Here is a 22269-nt window from a genome sequence, read left to right as displayed (position 1 = left end):
CCTGTGCAAATTCTCTCGGTAGTGAGGTACTACTTCAGCATAGCAGCACTGTCTCGTTTGGATCATGTCGAAAATACGTCGAAAGAAGATGATATGATCACCAAATCAGTGATTCAACACAGTGCCACTCGATCTCTATTCATCCTCCACTATAGATGATCTCGCGAGTCCATTCCGAACATTTCAGCTATTGAACATTTATTTCATCTTTCATTTTTCTGTCTTTCGTCACCTTGTAACACTGCATCCTGCCAAGAGCGACTTGCGGAGAGTCTTATCGACCTCAATTCGACAACGACTTTCTCGTTAAGTTTGTGATGCGTTACATTCTGGGCAAGGTATCAACATTTCGCATAACGCCCAAGAAAAATCGATTTCAACAATATCATTTCGACTTCCATTTCGACTTTGACTTGACTTGAACAACTTACTTTCGCATATCATATTCCTCTTGGACCTTTCGACGAACGATCCGTTAATACGACATCACACACAAGGTATATATCTGATCCTCGATATTCTAAATCAACAGCGTCAATTGCACCTTAGACCCGATTACAACTATCAATCAATCTTCAGTCGGTCAAAATGTCACAGGGCAACAATAATAATACCAATAATAATCCGAATGCTAATATGTCAGCTACATTAGCTTCATTATCATCGTTCAACTTACAACAACTTCAAGTGAAATTTCCTCAATTACTTACCGAAGCTGAAAGACAATTACCTGAGGAAAAGAGGAACGAGGTTTTTAGAGCTAAAATGATGAATTTTATGAGAAATAGTAGTAACGCTAAGTCACAACCTCAATCACAACCACAACCTATGTCTCAACAACCTCCTTCTCAACAGCAATCACCTATGCAACAACAACAGCAGCAGCCACAACAGCAACCTCCTGTACATCAACAACAGCTGTCAACCGTACAGCAGCAGCAACAACAGAGGCAAGGCCAAGTCCTACACCCACAGCAACAAAATGGTCAAATTCAGATAAATCAGCAGCCTCCTCCGCAACAGCCTCTGCCAATGCCACTACAACAGCAGCAGCAACAACAACAGATGCAACAACAACAACAGATGCAACAACAACAAATGCAACAACAGCAACAACAGCCACAGAAACCTAGTCCGATGATGAACCAACAAAACATGATGAATCCACAACAGCAACAACAACAGGTCCAGGCTCAGGCTCAGCCTCAACAACCCATGAACATGCAGAATCAAGCTGTGAGTCGGCAACATCTTTCTCTTTTATCCGCTCAATTCCACCTGAGTCGATCTTCCATTTTTCTATCCATGACATGGTCCTGTATCTCTCTCTACCTGTATTTTCCTGTCTTCTGATTTCCCACTTCCATCCCCTCCCCTATCTTCCCTCCGCCTCCTACCGCTTACATAGCTTCGTTTATGTCCTTGCGCTCTCTTTCAATTTTGACACGTCCTTATTTCCTTCCGTGCTATCGCAATACCACATACCCAAAGAGTGTACAGACAATGATCTGTCAAATTGCCATGCTGATAACAAACGTAGTCATACCAAGATCAAATGCGCTCCCAACAGCATACACAGCAACAACAGCATCTAGCTAACATGCTCGAGAAGTCACAAAGATTACAACAGCAAACTGTGCAAGCTCAAGCTCAAGCTCAACAGCAGATTCAACAACAGCCTCCTCTTCCTCCTCCACAGCTTCAGACCCCCCAACAACAGCAACAACAGATAATGCAACCGATCTCCCATCCTACCCCCGCATCAATCGCAGCCGCCTCCCCTCAAAATCACCCCCATTCATCTCCCCAAATGATTCGCCAGTCTCCCACCACCAACCCCAGCAGGACGGCGACAGGCATGAATGGTATAAAGACTCTAGTTGACAATTTCCCAAAGTTGTTGGAGTTGAAGAGAACAGGGAAGTTAGGTCCGGAACAAGAGAGATTGGTCAGTATCCAACGTTCCTGATTGGGGTTATAACGTGCTGATACGCGCTTTTGCCTTTTATGCATCTCCTTCCGACGAAACTTCCTTGCCTTCCCTTTCCGTGACCTACATCCGTGACATCTCATTCATGTTGTACTTCCTTTCCACAGTTTGATACATTCATTGGAAGTCCCGAAGGTCGAAATCATCTCGAACGGTTCAACGCACATCAAGCTCGAACACTCGTAGAAAGCGGTCTTGCGAATCCTATCACCCTGCCTCATGGCGTGCAACAATCCCAACAGACACCGATGATGAACGGTATGCAACTTCCTCTTGCGACACAACAACAGATGGCTGCGTTGCAGCAGCAGCAACAGCAGCAGCAGTTTCCGCCTAATGCCCAAATTGCTCTTCAAGCTCAAATACAACAACAATTTCCTAATGGCATTCCACCCGGAGTCCCTCAGCAACATATGGGCAATCAACAACAACAACAACAAATTCAGCAGATGCAGCAAAGTCCTCAGTTGAATCAACAGCAATTGCATCAGATGCAGCTTCAGAGATTAGCTGCTGCTCAAGCCCAAGCTGCCCAAGTTGCTCAAGCTCAAGTCCAAGCTCAGACTCAAGCGCAAGCTCAAGGTCGAACACCGATGCAGAATCTTGCTCAATTACCTAATAACGTGAATTTGACTCAAGCTCAAGTTCTCGCTCGAGCACAAGCTCAAACTCAAATGCTTCAACAAGGACAAATGCCAATGAACGGTCAACTTCTACAAGACTTCCAACAACAAGTCCCACAACAACAACAGCAACCTCCTAATTTCGGATCTCAAAGACCACCTGTACCAAATGTCATGCAGCAATTACAGAACAATATACAAGCGGCTACAAGTAGGATGCCACCTGACAAGCAAGGGAATATCAGGGCGGTATTGATGAGGATCGCGGCAATGAATGATCAACAAAGAGAGCAGACATTCGCCAACGTGAGTTGATATCATCTCTACTCGTCAGCCGAAGCGAAGTCGTCAATTATTCGTTATGAAAGACTGATCGAACTAATTTTTCACGCAGAATGCTCCATACCGACAGTTGTGGAATCAGGTCGCAGGATTCTCTCAAGCCGCGGCCGCTCAGCAGATCCAAGCTAATCAACATCAGGCTTTGCAAGCTCAAGCTCAAGTTCAAGCCCAAGCCCAGGCGCAGATTCAGGCTCAGGCTCAAGCACAAGCACAAGCGCAGGGTTTACCTCTGCCTCATCAAGGGGTTTCGAGTCCTCATGTCAATTCTGGAGCAGGACCTAGTACGCCCAATACGCAATCGAGACCTAATTCGTCTACCCCTAATTTCTCCCAAACCAATGTTCCCAATCTCCACATACCCGCAAGCAAACAACGCAATCTTGCTCAAGCCCAGAATCAAGGCCAAACACCAGTTCAGGTTGCAGCATCTCCACAGATGAGACCTCCCGTTCCACAAGCCGCTCAGGTTCAAGGTCAAGCTCAACAGCAACAAGCTCAGATAGCAGCTGCTCAGGCTGGTATGATTCAAAGAATGATCCAATCTGGTATTCCAGTTGCTCAGGCAGTACAAAACGTTAGAGCACATCAACAGCAGCAGCAGCAGCAGCAGCAGCAGCAGCAGCAGCAGCAGCAGCAGCAGCAGCAACAACAGCAACAACAACTTGGAATAGCAAATGGAGCGCCTAATATCCCTAATGGAGGAGTATTACAACCACAACTCAATGGAATACCTCCCAATCAAAATCAGATCCATGCAGCAAACATCACGCCTGGAATGCTGATAGCGCAATTTGATCGCAACGATGCGTCGAGACCACCAATCAGAATGGATTCCATCAGACAATCATCAGATCTAGCTGTACCACAAATGGATAAATCTCAGTCGTTATTGGCCAAAGCGAATTATCAACCTACGCCCGAAAGCGACATACTGCTTCGTGAAAAGTTGAATGCATTCCAACCTACTATCAAAGCTTCGGGCAGAGGTACAATGGGAATTAATAGAGTTTTAGGTGAAGTCGTGTTCGAGAAGATCCCAGAAAATATAAAAGCTATATTGGATGAAGCCGAAGCTGAAGATGAGAGTGATGAAAAAGAAATGACTGTTAACGATAGTATTGGATTACCTGGAAGCAAGAAAAGAAAAGTTCAGGAGCTAGCTGAAGGTATAGATAAAGCTCTCCTGATTGATCGTGATGTGGAAACTGTGAGTAGTGCCATCCAAACATTCTTCTTAGTGTTCACTGACTCTGTACCTGACCCGAATACAGCTTGTACTCCAAATCGCCGATGAACACATTGATCTTGTTTCTCAAGTCAGCTGTAGTTTGGCTAAACATCGTAAAAGTGAAACAATTGATCGTAAAGACGTGCAATTGGCCTATGGTAAGTGATTTGTGCCTATATCGTGCACGGCTTACATGTTCTGTCGCAGAGAAAGTACATGGTCGAAGCATACCTGGATTCTCATCTGATTTGATACGACTTGATCAAGCTCGATCATCTCGTGTTCGACCTGTAAATCCACAACGACTCGTCAAGCTGAAATTGGTTAGTGAAGCCAAAGCAGCATGGAGAAAAGGCAAAGAGAAGAAGGATGAAGAGCCTATATCAGAAGAGGTCAACGAGGACGCCAAACCGAATCAAAACGAATATGGCATCCAAAATGTAGATCAGGACCATCCAGACAATTCAACTATTGAAGATGGCGTCGCCAATGGCGATGCTTTGATTGATGAGCCAATACGGAAAAGCCTACCGCCAGTGAACATGAGTGCGGGTGGAATTGGAACAATCAATGGTTTCGGTAATCCTGAAGGTGTACCTGTAGTGGCCTGAATGCGCTTCCCCAAATTTTTGTGTGATACCCACTTCCAAAATATATTATTGTTATATAGAAATATAAAGATGTCCAAAAATAGTAATTTAATTTTGATTATACCGTCATTGTCACTCACTGTATATATCGTTCAGTACATGTTGTATTTCATACTGGTGTCATCTTTGAAACAGCTGGGTGGGAGAATCGTGTCAGTTTCTTTACAGCATTTCAAGTAGAGAATCTCAATCGAGGTCGCGTCTGCGAGTTTGACGTTGACGTTTAGCATCGATCAGAAAAGATCTCGCTTCTCATGCTGTGATGAGCTCTTTGTTTTAGTATAGACATGCCCTATGAACCCATTCATCGGTGAGACATTTCTGTTATATAATTGTTGGATCATTTTTGTCTTACAATATGCTACATATAAGTAATGCATCGACATGTAATTAAATCCGAATTTATTATCATGTTGACGGGCATTGAACCGGACCGGAAGGGATCTACCTATAGATTCCTTTTAATCCCCAGCAAGCAAGTTAAGCAGGTGTACGAGATGAGAGGAAGAGAGGGAGAGATTTCTGAGATAGGGTGAGAGGGCGTGAGGGTGAAGGGGGAAGAGGGGAAGGTGATGGAAAAAAAGGTACTAATCGGAATGAGATGCTGTAATTCACCCCCTAAAAACAAGAGCCAGTCTATTCAGGGTAATTTACAATATCAACGTGTTGTTTTATAACAAGGTAAAAAAAAAAGAAGAGTGAAACAGTGAAATGGCCTGATCCTCATTCTTTCAATTCATCAGCTTTAGGACTCAACTCAGTCGACTACATCACCACCACCATCATCATCATCATCACAACAACACATTCATTAAAGTATCAGAAAACACACTTTCCTTTCAAGTTTTACCCTACTTCCATCATCGCCATTCTCTAAACTCGTGTGTCGAAAGGATATATCACCTTGATTTCGCCTGTCAATCGACGCGCAAAGTAGCAGTACCCTTTCATACTCAACCACAAACTCCGATCAAATCAACCTTCTCAGTCAAATCAACTCTCGAGATCTTTATAGTCTCTATATCCATACATCCTCTTTCATTTACACGTCAACATGCGAGGTGAACATTGTATTGCGGGAGCTTCGGTCCTTTCAGCTGTAGCTATTGTCCTTTTGGTCTTCGCTCATATTGGTCAAATTGGCTCGGGAGCTTTGGTCAATTCCATTCATATGATGGAAGTTAACGTAGCTGCGTGAGTATACCATTTCTTTACAATTCTGGAAGTGACGACGTGATGATCGGGGTCTTAGAGGGGAAGGTGTAACCAGGTGTATCGATTGGACGATTGGATCGACTTGATTCGACTTGGAACGTCGATCAGGGCAACCACAGATAACATGACATGACAGGCTACTCCCATCTTCCATATCTATATGAATGTACAAATGCTAATTACGAGCCCAATCGCAACTATAGCTACGGAAATGGATATCAAGGAGCTACCAATAAATCCGCGAGCGGATTATACGATTCCAAGAATGATAAACTTGGTTCTGAAAAAGGTTTAAGACAATATTATAGATATGGTCTTTACAGTGAGTTTTGATTTGCAGTAAACCATCAACTGCATCTTCACATTCTCTGCACATCATGTTTAGACAACTTCACCTTTCTCCCTTCTGCTTGCCTGAGTTGCAGACTCGGCTCTGTATCTCATCATTTCACCTTCACCTTCACCGTCGTTGCATCACAACGCTGTATAGTAAGAGAGAGAGTACTGACCTTTGATGCTACGACTATAGATGCGTGCGCATACCAAAAAGATGGATCAGGAATATGTAATTCATCAACATTCGCTTATCCAGCAGCCCCTTTATCCAATATCGTTTCAGATACACCATCGAAATTCCAAACTGAATTAAAAGATATAATCAAAGCTATTACACCTAGTCCTACATTCCAAGATGACGCTTATAATCGTGGAATGACACGAGGTGGAAGTGCTATGATCTTCGTGAGTTACCTATCGAGATATCATGTGTGAATCAGTGGAAGGCCGTATGGTTGGCGATCAAATGCGGACAAGTATAATCAGCAGGTTTTTTGAGGGGGAAGGGGAGGAGTGTAATGTAATTCCTACCAGGACTCAGACTAACATCCTGGTTGTTATTGATAGTGCGGTTCTGTCCTTGCTGCCGCAGCTTTAATCTTTGGTATATTCAAGATTCGAATCTTCTTCTTGGTAGCTGCTATTTGTTCTGGATTGGGAGCTTTCCTCTTGATGATGTGAGTTGGACGTTTCCTTCTAATGAATGAATGCATCTCTTCTCTGGAAGATTGCACGACACTATCCTCAGAGATTAAAGAAAACTTGAGCTGATATTCTCTTGTTTTGACCAACTTTACAGTGGAGCAGCTCTTTGGACAGCAGTGATTGCAAAAGACAATTTCGTAAATATCGTCAAAGTGAAAAATGGAAATTCCTTAGGTATAATCGTTCATGCTGGTCCATCACTCTGTAAGTATCTGTCTCAATCCGGCATCTTCTCACCTTCCTTCTTCACTGCATCCCCTGACATCACTCAATCATCTGCCAAATACCGATATTCAGAGTGTTGAATGCTGACTTCAAGTGACTTGGTATAGATCTCGTTTGGGTAGCTTTCGCTTTGGTCACTTTATCTTGCGCACCTTACGTTATAGCTTGTTGCACCTATCGAAAGTAGACTATTTCATAAACACATTTCATTTCTTTCCACATTTTGTGTTTGTTTTATTTTTCATTTGTGTCTTGATTTTCTTTTTCCCTCAAGATAACCCATTCTCTCATTCTGTGAATGACATTCCTCAATTTGTCTGTTCGTTTCGTTAATCTTCCGGACTTTCTTTGTGTATACGATAATCCGTTCAAAACCTATAAATCCAAATCTTGCTTATGAACATGAACTTGCTCAAGGGAATGCGTATCAGCACCAAATTCACATTCTGTGATGGCTTTTGGTGCAGAGAAAGCTCTTCGTTCAGCTCGAGATATGACTGCCAATAGCACTGACAAATCAAACGTACATATTTATTCGTGGTACAAGTACAACTTATTCGTTTAAACGAAGCGGAAAAATGCTCATGAGATATATAGGTATAAATAAGTGCTGGGTCTTGTCATGATCGTATCGCCTTCTCACCATGCCTCGCTTCAACTGTGACGGCCTCACCCCATTCACCTCGTCCTTTCACCTCGCCCAATTATCCAGCCTTTCCTCAACGTCCAAATTTTCAAGTCTGCACTCTGTACACTCCATACTCCTACTTTTCTTCTCTCTCTCTCTCTCTCTCTTTCTCTCGGATCTTACCTTCCCGCTTCCTATACACTCGTCTCATTTCTGACCCCCGACTTCCTACTTATCTAGGCCACTAGCAGATACAGATCCATCAGCATCGATTTCCCACTTCAGCCCGTATCGATATCTCTGATCCATAAACGCCGTGAAAATAAACTTACATCTTTATATACTTCATACAAAGCCAACTGGATTCTCCTTAATGTCTCGCTTCCATCACCACCTTGAATTTTTTCTTCACATTTCCTGATTTTCGCTTTTAATGCTTTCCTACCGCCTCCATTCTTGTCTACGCACATTCGAATAGGTAATCCACAGTTGGATTTGCAGAATGGACAGAGGTCAACATCACCCCGAATCACTGGGGGGGGAGGGAAAACTGGAAGAGGTGAATGCGCTATATCTATGATCTGTGCTTGGGGTTGCGGATTTATCTGTGATTGTGAGGCTGCTCGCGATAACGTTCCGGAATGACCATTACTGAAAGTTCGACTGTTGGTACTTTGACTCAAGTTGATCGACGTCGTAGGTGTGATCCGATTCATCGTAAATGGGCCTGTCTCAGGTTCAGGTACACTTTCAGGTACTGAAGGGGGAGAAGGCTGTGACAACTTTCCAGCTTTTATCAACCATTTTTGAGTTTTCTCAATGTTTTTCAATGCGGTCTTCTATCAGAAATTGACATAAAGTTTGTAATCAGCTCCAATTATCCTATTGTAAGATTTCCCAAAGTCCACTCATGATTTTAGAGATACTTTATCGACTCACTTTTTCTCCGGGAGTCTCATGATTGTTCAAAATCGCTTTTTTGATACCTTTTAAATCCGCCACACTAGTCAAATTCTTGCAATCTTTCAGTTGATGGAATCCAAAACAGAATTGACATGTTGAAGGGGAGACATTCATCAGATTATTGAAGAGAGACTCGGATGACTTGGAAGCTTGTAGTGCACGAGATGGACCTGCGATGGCGCCATTTGTAACGGGAGGTGGAGGGGCTGCAGGAGTAGCGATGATCCTATTTGGTTGAAGATGGAGACCAGCTTGAAGAGGTATGGGCGGTACGGATAAATCACCATCGGGTATCACGTTTCCACGAGCATCGAATAAAGGTAAAACAGTTCTGGTTTGTTCGGGTAAGGAGAAATATCTAGGTTGACCTAGAGAAACTAACTTGGAATCTGTGTCTACCGCCAATAAGTTATATCGATTCATCCTTTCTTGTGCTGAAAGCTCAGGCAAGGCTATTAGACCCCACCTGCGAATGCCTTTCTCGTCACCAAACTCCCTCAAAATGGAGTATAGGAAGGAAAGAATCTGCTGTGCCTCTGCAAATGGGTGTTGCTGTTGTTGATGAGGGTGGAAGTGTTGATGAGGGTGGAAGGCGGGCCGGCTATGGTGATTTGTCGATTGAGGCAAAGCAATCTGGTTTATACCATTGACAAGAGCGATCGGTGGTCCAGACTTGATATTTTGCTTCTCGATGCGACGGCGTATTCGTCTAGCCGTCTTCTCTTCCGTAGTTTCACCGGGTCTTTTAGATGAAGTTGAAGCTGCTGGTTGTGACTGACCTTGTGAGAACATACTGTTTGTCGGTAATGGCCCTGGAGTTGATAGTGGTAGAGGGAAATTACTAGGTGCAGGAACGCTTGGGATGGGTCCGTCACGGATTGTCTGTACAGCCTTAGCAGCTTCCCATTCGAATTTATCTCTCTTTGACATCTTTTTGATCCCAGGTAAATCCAACGCTCTCAATTCTTCAGGAATGAATGAATCTGAAAACTCATCACTCTCACTTGGGATATCCGGCGGTTGAGAATTATCATTATAATCTGATCCTGAACCTGAACCAGACTGATTGACCATTTTCCCCTTTCCCTTCCATTTCTTCTTTTTCTTTTCGGGTGTTTTATCTTCTAATGTACCACCTACCTCAATTCCATTTTCGGTAAAAGTTATTCTTTCGGCTGCTTTACGTCTTCCTCTTGGACCTTGTGTCATTGAGTCGAGTCTTATTTGACTTTCTTTTTCCATAGCTTCTATTATAGCTTGCCAATCAGTTTCTCTGGTTCCTTCATCATCACCATCATTATCATCTGTGATATTCATCAATTGGTTTTGACCCGCTTCCCAGATCTTGGCGAAACCAAACTGTTGAGTTGATTTAGAATTTATAGCTTCTTCCCTTCCTTCTGCAATGGCCTTGTCTCTTTCTTCTATCGCCTTAGCTTCTAAATCGGCATCCGCTTCTACTTTATCTATCAACTCATCCACGTTCTTTGAGTTATAGACTATATCCGGGACGTTCATTCCACCTTGATTCGCGTACACTGCTTCCGCACCTCGTAGGAGGAGATCATCAATATCACCTTCTTCCGATTCTTTCCCCATTTGTTGTACGACCAAATGATCGAGCACCATCTTCTTTTTACCTTTATTGATGATATTTTCTAAAGAAACATAGCGAATGATGGCTGTTAGCGATTTGTTTCGGCTAGACTTAGCTATCTACACACCTTCTACAGAACCTTTGACCATCAATTTGAACACTAAGACTTTCTTCTTCTGACCATATCGATGACTTCTTGCTATTGCCTGAGGAGTATATCGCACGTCAGCTATAGGCTCACCAGCAATCCGCTAGCTGACTCACCTGAAGATCTTGATGCGGGTTAAAATCCGGATCATATATGATCACTATTTCTCATCAGTATCGGCTCAGGTGTCATTCTGCAAAGCAGTCTACGATTATGCACAAGAATATGAGGGCGAGACTGACGTACCTGTATCTGCAGTAGCCAGATTGATCCCAACACCTCCTGCTCTGGTAGTTAAGAGGAAGACATCGAATTCTGAATTAGGAGCATTGAAAAGATCCATTGATTTTTGTCTTTGAGCTTGCTGGACATCACCATCTAATCGAAGGAATTTCACACCTTCTTCATAAAGGAAGTCTTCGACTATTAGTTGATGCTTGAAGTCAGCTAAAATCCTGAGTAATTTAAGACAGAGTGATAATAAGAGCTAACTCACTTCTATCCAATGCTATTTTGAACTACAATTTTCAGAATTAGGTCAGCGTGGACTATCGCTTGTATTGAGTGAAGAGGAAACCGAGGCGTTGGCTTAAATTACCTGACTAAAAAGTAATACTCTATGTCCTCTTTCTTTCAATTTAGGTAAAAGTAATTTGAGGAATTTCAATTTACCACTTGCTTCTATCAATTGATCATGTTGGTCTTTTTCTGGAATATCGAATGATTCTAAATCAGGTGTTGTCAAATATGGATGTTGACATATTTTCCTCAACTAATTATATCCAACATCATCGTTGTATATCAGCCATTCCATCTAGTAGACGGTGGGAAGAAATGCTGAAGGAGGATTAGGAGGTGAAGGGACTGATTATAGCAGATGATATGATGTAAATATACTTACCTCCATGAGGATATTACGCATAGTCCTGACGGGTGCCATCTTGCCTTGTACTTTACTTTACCTTTCAGCAAAGGCCAGGAAAAGCCAAAGGCAAGCGAGATGTGAATGTTGATCCAACTCAATCTAAATCACAAATGAGAGAGCTAAAAGATGAAAGATGGAAAAAGTAAAAGCAGTTGATGTTCTTTGTTGAATTGTTTCAGACGCGTCGAAATCCCGTCGGAAAGTGTTTTGATCACACCTGCAATGATGGTGATGACGAGAAGACCTCTTTCGATGGTGTAGAACAAGAGATCAGTGAATAGAGTCGATATATGAACATCGTCCACATCGTAGACACTCCAGAAAGATTTTGGCAACCTGCACATGTTCACTTCGCACTGTCTTCTCTGTTTGTCTAGCAGGGGGGGGGGGAGGAAACTCTTACAAAGGATCTTCTGACACTTCTGTGTAACAGCTGGAAGAAGGATGATCAGTTCACTGACAAAGGAGTAAAATCGATATGTGTCACTTTGTCATGTATATCTAATTCATAGTATATATAGCACGCATCTAAGCAAAATCCTTCAAACCTATGCAACATATGAGACTTCGTGGATCTATTGGTTTCATCGTATTTACCTTTACTTTGAGATAGAAGCTTCCTTCAATTTCTTTCTCAATTCCGCCAAAGCGTTTTTGTATTCTTTAGCTTTTGCTAATTCCTCATCTGCATTACCTTGGGCTTTACCTTGCTTGATAGCAGCGACCACTTTACCTTGAGATTCAACTTTACTTTCCAGATCTTTCTCTTCTTGAGTTTTATTCTTCTCAGCTTCTTTAGCAGCTGCTTTCTTTTCTTTTACAATTTGAGCTTGTTTGGCCAAATGAGCAGCTTTCTTATCTTTATCTCCGATGTCTTTCACTTTAGGTACTTTGCCACCTTCAGGATGTCCTCCAGGTCCAGAAGGTGTCACTTGATCAGCTACCACTGAATCACCTCCGAATTGCTTTTGCCAAGCTTTCTCTTGTGCTCCATCCACATTTTCAATCTTCTTGAACAAGTATTCGGCTTTGCCCAATTTATGTCCAGGTAAGACATCGATTGAGAATTGGGCAGGGAGTGATCGAGCGGGTGCATTGAGTTGTCGTAAAATACCTTCTGAAGTGGTAGGCATGAATGGATGGAAGACAACTGAGAGAAGGTATATCAAATTGATAGCATTGAGTAAGACTTGTCCACATCGTTCAGGTTGATTGGCCAATAAAGCATTATCCAGCGAATTATCTTGAAGATATTGATTACCTCTTGAAGACAAGGACATGGCAGTAGCAAGGCCATTACGCAATTTGGTGTCATCCATGGATTCACGGTACTCCTTCAATCGAGTGTTGATGTCTTTTACAAAGTCGGCGTCAAGCTGAGTTGCCGATGTGGATGGATTAGATTCTGCTACAACATCTCCACCTTCAAAGCCTGCTGGTCCCGGAACCGTTGAATCGTATTTGGCATTAACAAATTTGACGACCTGAGATCGAACCCTTAGCAGTTAGATACCGCACTAGAGCTATGAAAGAAAGAAACTACTTACTCGGTTCACAAAGTTACCCAAGTTTGCCAACAGTTCGTTGTTGTTAGCGGCGATGAAATTAGACCACAAGAATGACGAATCACTGTTTTCCGGTCGTTGAGAAAGGAGATAGTATCGCCATACCGATGGAGGTTGACCAGTTTCTCGAGCATTGTTACCGAAGACACTAATGAAGATGTCAGTAAAATCAATTCGAAGTGACCAAAAAATGCACTTGCCCGATATTCCTACTTTTACTGAATTTTGTGTCCTCGTAATTTAAGTACTCTACACATTTGTCAGATACCGCTCGCAACGACATTTTGTTGAGTTTGTGACTTACGAGTACTGGAGATATCGTGTAACATAGTCCAAGGTTGACCGGTACCGATCAACATAGCCGGGAAAAGAACGGTGTGGAAGTATACGTCTAATAGCAAAAGTTAGGTGGCCGATGCAGACGACAAGGATATATCCAATAACTCACTATCTTTGCCCATGAATTGATAAAGCTCGACATTGTCAGGGTTCTTCCACCATTTCTCCCATTCATCAGTGTAGGTAGCTGTGATCGAAGGATAACCGACAGGAGCATCGAACTGCGTGATACAAAGTCAGTTTCGAATGCAGCTAGCAGATATTGCAGTCACAATTTACGTACCCAAACATCTATCGCGGAAAAGAACCGTTAGCACATGAAGCCAAAAAACCAGGGCTCAAAGCGCAGAAGTTCGGCTCACAGATGACTTTCCCTTCCAACGCTTTATCTTCCTTTTCATCACCGGTTATAGGAACTTCGACACCCCATTTCAAATCTCTAGTTACTGCACTTGGTCGTAATCCTCCACCCAACATTCTTGGTTCCACAATTTCTCCCTTATCAGTGATAACAGCGTTACTTCCCCATCTACCTTTCACTCTGGCTTTTTGCATCCAATCTTCTAATTTAGGTTGTAACAAATCTAATCTCATACATGCGTGCGTTGAAGGTCTGACTGAAACCTTATGTGTCTTGTTTCGTTTACATCTTGGATTTATCAATTCTGTGGGGGAAGAATAAGTGAGACCACATTTATCACATTGATCTCCTCTTGCATCCTTTGGGTATAGCGGAGAATAAGCTACAAGTTGCGACGTACTCGAGTAGAAAAAGTTAACTCACATCATATTGACACTGAGGACATATACCTTCTACAAATCGATCAGCCAAGAAAAGTTTATCGTCTTCACAATAAGTTTGATCGGAAGTCTCCAATTGGAACAAGCCGTTTTTGTGGAGATCAAGGTAGACTTGTTGCGTAATTCTATTGGAAGAGGTGGTGTCTTGTGTCAGCTTTGTAATCTGTTGTATGCTTTTTGTAAGCTTACTTGGTATGTTCGGGAGTAGAAGTTCTTCCCCATTTGTCAAAACTGAGCTCGAACCATCTGAGTTACAGCAGTCAGCTTAAGATCATGATGTTGTGGTAGCCGTATGGTATACGCACTTGTATATTTCCGTATGAAGCGCATGGAACTTGGTACAAAGTTCTAAAGGTGTAACACCTTCTTCCAATGCCTGTATTCGAATTAGCTTACGAAGGAGTTTGTAAATAATTACTCACTTTGGTTTCGGTGGCAGTACCATACTCGTCCGTTCCACAAACCTAAGCCTTCTAGTTAGTCTTTACTCCATATGACCTGCCCTTTGGATCGTTTCTTCTGCTTACATATAGAGTGGGAACATTTAATGTCCTAGAATAACGAGCGAAGACGTCTGCCGAGAGGGTTGACCTGTAATGATTTCATTCAGCTATATCTATATGTAACACTGAAGACACAGCTGCTCACCCAATGATGTTACCTAAATGAGGGACATTGTTGACATCTACATTCCCACCCATTCTCTCCCCGTTAGAAGACATCCCTTTGTGCTTATGCTCGAGATTATTGAAGCTTACATGGTAAGGCCGAAGTGATAAGAACGTTTCTTTCACCGTCCTTGGGCAGTCTGAGAGATCAATTGGGTATATCAGCTCATTATCTTGACTGGAGTGAGGCGGAGCGCTGGTCACTTGAAGTACCCAAGAGAAAAGAGAGAGAGAGAGAGAGAGAGAGAGAGAGAGAGAGAGAGGGAGAGAGAGAGAGAGAGAGAGAGAGAGAGACTTCACTCACACAGGTCCTTTTGATGGATCATGAATGTGCATCAGCAGTCCGTCCACTTGACGAATATTCTGACCGCTCATCGTTGTTGATTTCTCTTTGGATTCCAGCTGTGTCGATGTACTGGCTTCAAGAGGTATTCGCGCAAGAATGACAATAGAAGAATAGCTGAGAAATATAAGAGGAGAGATATCCACTATACTCGAGTATCCAACAAAATGAGTCGAAGTTGCGCAACTACTGAAATTTGATTCCGTTTTATATCGTGGAGCCCCACATGCAGTGTTCCAGCTTTTTTTTTGGGTCGAAAATTATTATTGCGATAATTGATTTCTAGGAGATGTTTACAGCTGTTTTGGCTAAGAAGGATATCACTGTCAACACCTGTTGACTGTTGTGCAGATACATCGGAACTTTGACATCTGGCACCAATACGACATGTCAGCACTGGCAGCGAGACGGGCTGCAGCTTTGGCAGCCTCATCTTCAGCTCCCTCACCATCAAGCTCAACACCGTTGAAAGGCAGATCACCCAGTCCTGCAGCCGATATTGAGGAGAGCGAAGGCGAAGGCAGTTCCGAGTCCGAGTCTGAGGGAGAATCAAGTACTCCTCCTCCACCTATGTCAACCTCGAACAAGAAGAGGAAGATAAGGAGATCACCTTCTGGTAATATACCTACACCTCCTCAAAGATATTATAATGCATCTACCGAACAACCGAGAATAACTATTCCCCCAACTCAAGCCAATAATACTACTGTAAATCAAAATAGGAAAAGACGATTTTCACCTGCTGTACCTGCTGAAATATCGAACGAATACCCATCCGATTCTGATGATTCATCAGTAGGAGACAGTGATGCTGATATAGCTGAAGAAGAAGGTTCAGGGGAAGACGAAGAAGCCATCAATGAAGTTGATGAAGGTAGAATTAAATGGGCATTACCAATGTCTACTGATTCGACTCCGGGTCCATCCCGTAGAACCAAGACCAAGTGAGCTGCTTGAGATCTTGGAAAAAACATAGGGGCACTTGGCTAATATTCCGTTACAATGTAGACCGGCGGTATTGGATTCGATAAGTAATACGTCCAATTTTAATCCAATTGAAGGGATCAATTTGTACAAGATGTCTGAAGATGAATTGAGTGCATCTGGGTTACAAGATGAATATTCTGGAGATGGTTTGATTCTCAGTCTAGCAAAGGATGAGGTCAGCTATATCATCCCGTCTAATTTCGCGGAATATTATAAAAGCTGATGAACGATCTTTAGACTCTCATTATTGCAGGTACATATATCCTTACCCCACTCTCCCGATCTATCACAATATCATCTTGTGTACTTTCTTCAGATGAATCGTCCCATCAAATATTCGCTCCTACTTCGCATCCTATACCAATTATAGCTCCATCTCCAGCTACATCGTCGGCCAAATCAGTGACATGGTTGAACGACTTGAGACTTCCAAAGAAGTTTATCAAGACAGGAACGCTTTTCCTTATCAGAGAAAATCCATGTGGGATTGATGGATTGAGGTTTGGGGCGATACCGGGATTCGCTCATATCTGGTTGGAAGAGATTGGGAATTGGGGGTTGAGAGGTGTTCACCCTGTAAGCTTGCGCATCTCTCTGATACGAGATATATAAACCAGGAAAAACTCAGCTGATCTGTTATCGATTTTTAGGTCATTGGATCATTCCCTACTCCCATATATCCACATATCACACCCCCTACATGGTCAGAAGCATTATCATCATCTCTCCCTTTGAACGCAACGCAGTCAAACTCATTGACCCATTACGAGTCAGCAGAAGAACCTTTCGTAGGAATTGTAAAAGGACCTAAACGAACCGGAAAATCAACGTTCGCTAGATCAATTCTCAATAACTTGTTGGAGAAATATGAAAAAGTAGCTTGGTTGGAATGTGATCTTGGTCAAGGCGAATTTAGTCCTGGTGGTATTGTTGGTTTGTGGATATTGGATAAACAGGTTATAGGTGAGTTATCTTTGTTCAGTCATATAGAAAAAAGTTATAATGGAAATTGATGAAATGTTCGATTGTTCTAATATAGGTCCATCTTTCACACATCCATTGATACCTTATCGAGCTCATTATCTAGGTACTTTTACACCACTTACATGTCCCGACGAATATATCTCATCCATTCAACATTTGATTGAGATATACAAATTCGATATTCAACATCAACATGCATCATTCTCATCATCAAGTGAAGTTGACTCTTCAAGTAAGATCAATGATATCATACCTTTGGTAATAAATACTCAAGGATGGGTGAAAGGTTTAGGAGAAGATCTGCTACGTTCAATTGAACAAATAGCAGAACCAAACCATATCTATACCTTTAATTCGATTACGAGTCATAATGAATTTGACACATCTTACACTCGGAATGGAAACAGTCATAGTCAAGGAAATGGTTGGACAAACTCACCACCTTACAATACCAACCATCTACCTGATTTGTATTCTACCGATAATACCTCCAAAAGAAAAGAATATAAACTTGAATCAGCACCTACCACTGCATTACAAGCAAGATTTACCGCAGCCGATTTCAGAGTTTTATCAATCATATCATATTTCCATTGTTCGATATCGTCTCCGACTTCCAATGATACTGAAGCTACCGCAAAGAGTAGAACAAGGTGGGACTTCAGTAAACCCATCCTAGCGATAAATCCATGGCAAGTAGAATATGGTGTAAACAAGATAATTAACAAGGTCTATCTTATTGGTGAAGGTAATGAAGGAATCTTGTTTGATGATTTGTCAATTGCGTTAAATGGTTCAATAGTAGCTCTAGTCGAAACCGATCGTTCTGAACCTAGTGGGTCAGAAGATCAGAGCGGAGAACTGTATGTTCAAGGAAGAATACCCTCTTTAGAGACTAATTATTTAGGATTGGCTCTGATAAGATCTATCACTTGTTTTTCTACTTCCTCTACTTCAAGTGTACTGAATGGTAATGACGATATGACTCAAAATCCAAGTGGTAAAATCCAATTGTTAACTCCTATTTCAACTGAAACGTTGAAAAGATGTAATGGAATAATCAAAAATGGTTCAATCGAAATGCCGACTCCAGGATTAATGGATTGGACAAAACCCATAAATGAACAAGATGGTATTGCAGGATACAATTGGGATAATGTACCGTTCTTGGACGTTTCGGGGATTGAAGTCGTCGGTGGGGAAAGAAGAAGATGGAGAAAGAATATCATGAGAAAGGGAATGTAGACGTAGATCTAGCTGTAGATCTGGATGTAGGTTTTGGGTAGAGAAAGTATCGTAGCATGTACTTATGAACGTATTGTCAGTAGTATATGATCATTGTGTAAGCATCGCGTAAACCCATTGCTGAGGACGTATGATACTAGTTCACGTTTGCATGACTTTATCTCATACACATCCATATCCGATGACATGTATTTGCACCTGCATTTGAACGTCGAATTCTTCATCTTCGTGTAGCGTAGAGCATGACCATCGAGAACCAACTGAACTATGAACGAATTTCAACCCGATCGTTTCCAAGTGGGATGTTCCCTTTATCAGTCTTTATCCAAGGAGAAATATCGAGGTCCTCCGCACTAGAATTTATGACAAGTTGACCAGACCAAACCATGCATATAAACATCACCTCTGTTCTATTACCGCTTCTACTTTTATGATACAACCCTTTCACGAAATCTTCCCCATCTTCCTTTTGCGTACAATCCATAAATACACAATTCATATCAAGTCAAATTCAATCACCATTATTTTGATTCTTAGAGTTTGAACTTGAACTTTTTTCCACTAAACCAGCTAATAATTTATGAAAGGCTTCCCATAATTCAATCAATTCTTTTTGTTTTTCGATCATGCCATTCAGGTATTTTTCCAAGGTCGATTTGAATTCTTCTACTCTTTCTCTTTCGAATCTTACGAATTCAGATTTGGTAAGTCTCGATAAATGTTCGAATGTCGAGTGAAGTTCACGAGCTGTTCTCTCTGCCTGTTATTGATGTAATCAAAAAAGCTTTAGCACGTGGATCGCCTGACTAACATATCTGAGCTGTATAGGTTCATGACACTACAGCAAGAGCGAAGAAGAGGATGTCAAAACTCACTTCTGCAATTTCAGCCAGAGTCTGATTCGCTCTATCACCCAATTTACCCGTTGATCTTAATTTTTCCCTCTGACTTTTCAATCTAGTTACATCTTTTTCACCTGATTGCCATTGATTCCAAGATTTGATTCTACCCGCAAAAGCGATTCTAACAGATTGTATAAATCTGATGTATTCATCAGCCATATTTAATAAAGTGACAACTTCATCCTTTGCTTGATCTTCAAAATGTTCTTTTTCCCTTTCAGTTATATTTGCCAACTGACTCAATGCAGATGAAAGTGATGCACCTAGATCAGATTCCGATAATGCAATTATCGATTCACCAAATTCGTTTATGGACGATGATAAATCTAATCTTTGCTTTGAGGATGTTTCGATTGATTTACTTAGAGATTTTAGTTGATTTTCTAAAGAATCCAGGAATGACTTTCTACTTTCAAACCAATCATCTTGTTCAATAAATTTAGGTCCTGTCCATCCACCCACATTCAATAAACTTGCTGACTGCTTTTCAATTGCGATGACTTCATTCTTACGATTCTTACTATCGAATGCGAACGAATCACTTTCCAAAAAAGTTCTTAGATCTGGATCTAACTGTAATACAGGATGATTCGTTACTTTCGATAAACATCTTTCTAAAGCTGAGCGACGAGTTTCAATGAATTGATCTTGGAATCTACCAAAAGTATGTTTACCAGGCATGGGAGGTATGATTATACCGGGATTGTTGAAGGTGAGAATTTCTATCAGCCATAAGAAATCTGAGAATCTTCTTAAAACTGAAAATGATCCTTTTCGATAGTGAGGCGAAGTGGTTTGAGTCCGAACTGTGTAAACTGTATATCCTCGGACTGGATCCCCTACTTTTGTAGGATCGGATACGGTGATTTGGAATACGGGTAAACTTGATAATTTCTTTCGAGGTGATGTTGTTGGTGTCACATTTGAATTAGAGTTTGACATACTTTCATTAGGTGATTCAGGTTCATCACGGTCAGATCCGTAGAAAGTTGTTCGGATGGGTGAAGTGAGTGAGGAAGAGCCATTTGTATCACTAAATGATCTTGATGGTCCAGCAATTGCAGCAGAAGAAGCCAAAACATCTTCCATCGAAGTTTCGCCCCAACCGCTTGATGTGTCATTGACACTCCATGGTGTAACGCTAGATGCAGGTCCACCTTTACCGAACAGACCCTCTTGTGTTTCGTCTTGATCATCTAGTACTCCCCAGCCTTTCCCACCGAATCTTGAACTTGGCGGACTGGTAATGTCGGAATTTGAAGCTGACGAGCTCCACTCTTTCTCCGGGACTGGAGGTGCCGCTGGAGTGGGAGTAGAAGTCATCGCTGATCCACCTATGGAAAGTGATTTGAACCCATAGTCTTCTTCTGCAGGCACGGATGGAGCATCCAGCGGTGAGACTGACACTCGATCTGATGAGGGTGTAGCTAAGACGGAAGATGAATCGGTTGCATCTGGTCTAGGAGGAAGTGGAGTAGGTACTCTGGATATCGTAGGTGTCGCAGATGAAGAAGTGGGTAAAGGTATTGATGTAGGTGAAGAGGGTGCTGTAGGAGTAGCTCCGCGTTCTTCGACGATAGGTGGAACTGTTTCTTTCCTAGGTGTGCTTTCAGCAGATGGCTTTCCCTCAGGATCTTCGCCTTCTTTTTGCTCCTCTACTTCTGGTTCACTTGTGTTTGCCTTTGAATCAGCGGATTCCTTGGTGGATTCTTCTTCCTTTGGCTGAATGTCATCCGCTTTATCACTATCTTCTACTTTCTGATCCGTTTGTTCTTTCCCATTCGGCTTTGGTTGCTTGTTTGAAGTAGGAGTGAAGATGTAAGATTTCTTTTCCGGTGTTTTGTCGCCGTTTGTAGCCCCACTTGCAGGAGCAGCTGGTTTTCTTTGGGTTGGAGTTGATTTGACAAAAGCTTTTTTCAATGATTGTTCAGGATCTGATTCAGCCATTAAATCTTCATCTATCAAAGCTGAAGGTAGCATTCTTCCCTTTGTAGTAGGTATTATGGTATCTACTTTGGATGAGTCATTCTCAGGTTGAGAGGGTTCAATCTGTTCGTGACGATGTTGAATGAATGGTTGCTGAGCCGGATCAACAGGAGGAGGAGGGTTGTATAAACCTGAATTTGATATTGTATTGTCAAATGGATTCGAATCATGATTCGTATTGGATATTGTTGGAAGTGGAGTATTGAATGAACTACTTGCATAAACCCCATGAGGTTCTTCGAAGCCTTGTTGTTCCTGCTCTCTAGCAGCTATGACACTTGGGGGATCCACTTGAGTAACGATTGCAACAGCTGCGGCTTCTTCTGCGTCTTGGTGTATCTTTTGAACGTATGGCGATACCTCTTCATTTGAAATATCTGGTATATCACTGAAAGTAGGTATAGCAGTGTCTAAATGCCCTGGAGTAAACGATAACGATGATGATGACGTGTAGGGATCAAGGGTGGGAACGGGTATAGTAGTCGTTGTAGAATCTGAAAATGGATTCGCCCATGGATCATCTGATGAGTTTACCGGTGCGTCCCAACTTGGTCTGGAAGGTTTAGTGGTAGATGATAACAATGCTGAAAATGATGCTTCTTCGTCCATCTTGCTTCGTAATTGGTTCGCCTCGTATGGCGTTCGTAGTGTGAACGGAGAAGTGACAGTCTGATATAACGATCGATAGCAGAGAAAGGAATGATAAGAAACGATAGCGATGAATCGTTGACGTGACGTTCTCCCAACCACCATCCATTCGGTTATTGTCGTCTGAACGCTGTGGAGGCGACGAGGCACCGTGCATCCCACACTTTCTTTTATCAGTGGCACCATTCTGAGGATCAACATGGCCGTTCCATGTCCAGAACGATTC

General features: G+C 42.2%; 6 protein-coding genes across 6 annotated transcripts; 3 read left to right on the top strand and 3 right to left on the bottom strand.

The window, feature by feature from the left end:
* Positions 1-636: 636 nt before the first annotated feature.
* On the top strand, positions 637-4794 carry IL334_004914 (uncharacterized protein; the record flags this gene model as incomplete). Its single annotated transcript, XM_062936629.1, has 6 exons — positions 637-1236; positions 1541-1948; positions 2098-2919; positions 3008-4162; positions 4227-4341; positions 4391-4794. The coding sequence occupies 6 exons, from the start codon at positions 637-639 to the stop codon at positions 4792-4794; spliced, it is 3504 nt and encodes a 1167-aa protein (XP_062792680.1).
* A 1093-nt stretch (positions 4795-5887) lies between these two features.
* Positions 5888-7501, top strand: IL334_004913 (uncharacterized protein; the record flags this gene model as incomplete). Its single annotated transcript, XM_062936628.1, has 6 exons — positions 5888-6027; positions 6252-6370; positions 6578-6789; positions 6952-7061; positions 7184-7293; positions 7422-7501. 6 exons carry the CDS (start codon positions 5888-5890, stop codon positions 7499-7501), a joined length of 771 nt encoding a protein of 256 aa, XP_062792679.1.
* Positions 7502-8174: 673 nt separating this feature from the next.
* On the bottom strand, positions 8175-11590 carry IL334_004912 (uncharacterized protein; the record flags this gene model as incomplete). Its single annotated transcript, XM_062936627.1, has 9 exons — positions 8175-8186; positions 8275-8781; positions 8882-10563; positions 10630-10708; positions 10767-10810; positions 10897-11073; positions 11147-11168; positions 11249-11422; positions 11552-11590. The coding sequence occupies 9 exons, from the start codon at positions 11588-11590 to the stop codon at positions 8175-8177; spliced, it is 2736 nt and encodes a 911-aa protein (XP_062792678.1).
* A 584-nt stretch (positions 11591-12174) lies between these two features.
* Positions 12175-15323, bottom strand: IL334_004911 (methionine-tRNA ligase; the record flags this gene model as incomplete). The annotated part of the gene is made up of 15 exons (XM_062936626.1): positions 12175-13059; positions 13123-13288; positions 13341-13389; positions 13445-13531; positions 13589-13700; positions 13763-13770; positions 13842-14199; positions 14264-14405; positions 14470-14526; positions 14586-14656; positions 14703-14744; positions 14808-14871; positions 14929-14965; positions 15039-15088; positions 15253-15323. The coding sequence occupies 15 exons, from the start codon at positions 15321-15323 to the stop codon at positions 12175-12177; spliced, it is 2199 nt and encodes a 732-aa protein (XP_062792677.1).
* Positions 15324-15678: 355 nt separating this feature from the next.
* IL334_004910 (uncharacterized protein) lies at positions 15679-18507 on the top strand (the record flags this gene model as incomplete). The annotated part of the gene is made up of 5 exons (XM_062936625.1): positions 15679-16235; positions 16300-16453; positions 16516-16854; positions 16929-17241; positions 17318-18507. The coding sequence occupies 5 exons, from the start codon at positions 15679-15681 to the stop codon at positions 18505-18507; spliced, it is 2553 nt and encodes an 850-aa protein (XP_062792676.1).
* Positions 18508-19018: 511 nt separating this feature from the next.
* On the bottom strand, positions 19019-22004 carry IL334_004909 (uncharacterized protein; the record flags this gene model as incomplete). Its single annotated transcript, XM_062936624.1, has 2 exons — positions 19019-19267; positions 19383-22004. 2 exons carry the CDS (start codon positions 22002-22004, stop codon positions 19019-19021), a joined length of 2871 nt encoding a protein of 956 aa, XP_062792675.1.
* Positions 22005-22269: the final 265 nt, after the last annotated feature.

The sequence above is a fragment of the Kwoniella shivajii genome, chromosome 6 (assembly GCF_035658355.1).
Source record: "Kwoniella shivajii chromosome 6, complete sequence".
Taxonomy (NCBI): Eukaryota; Fungi; Basidiomycota; class Tremellomycetes; order Tremellales; family Cryptococcaceae; genus Kwoniella; species Kwoniella shivajii.
This window is presented reverse-complemented; position numbering and strand designations above follow the sequence as displayed.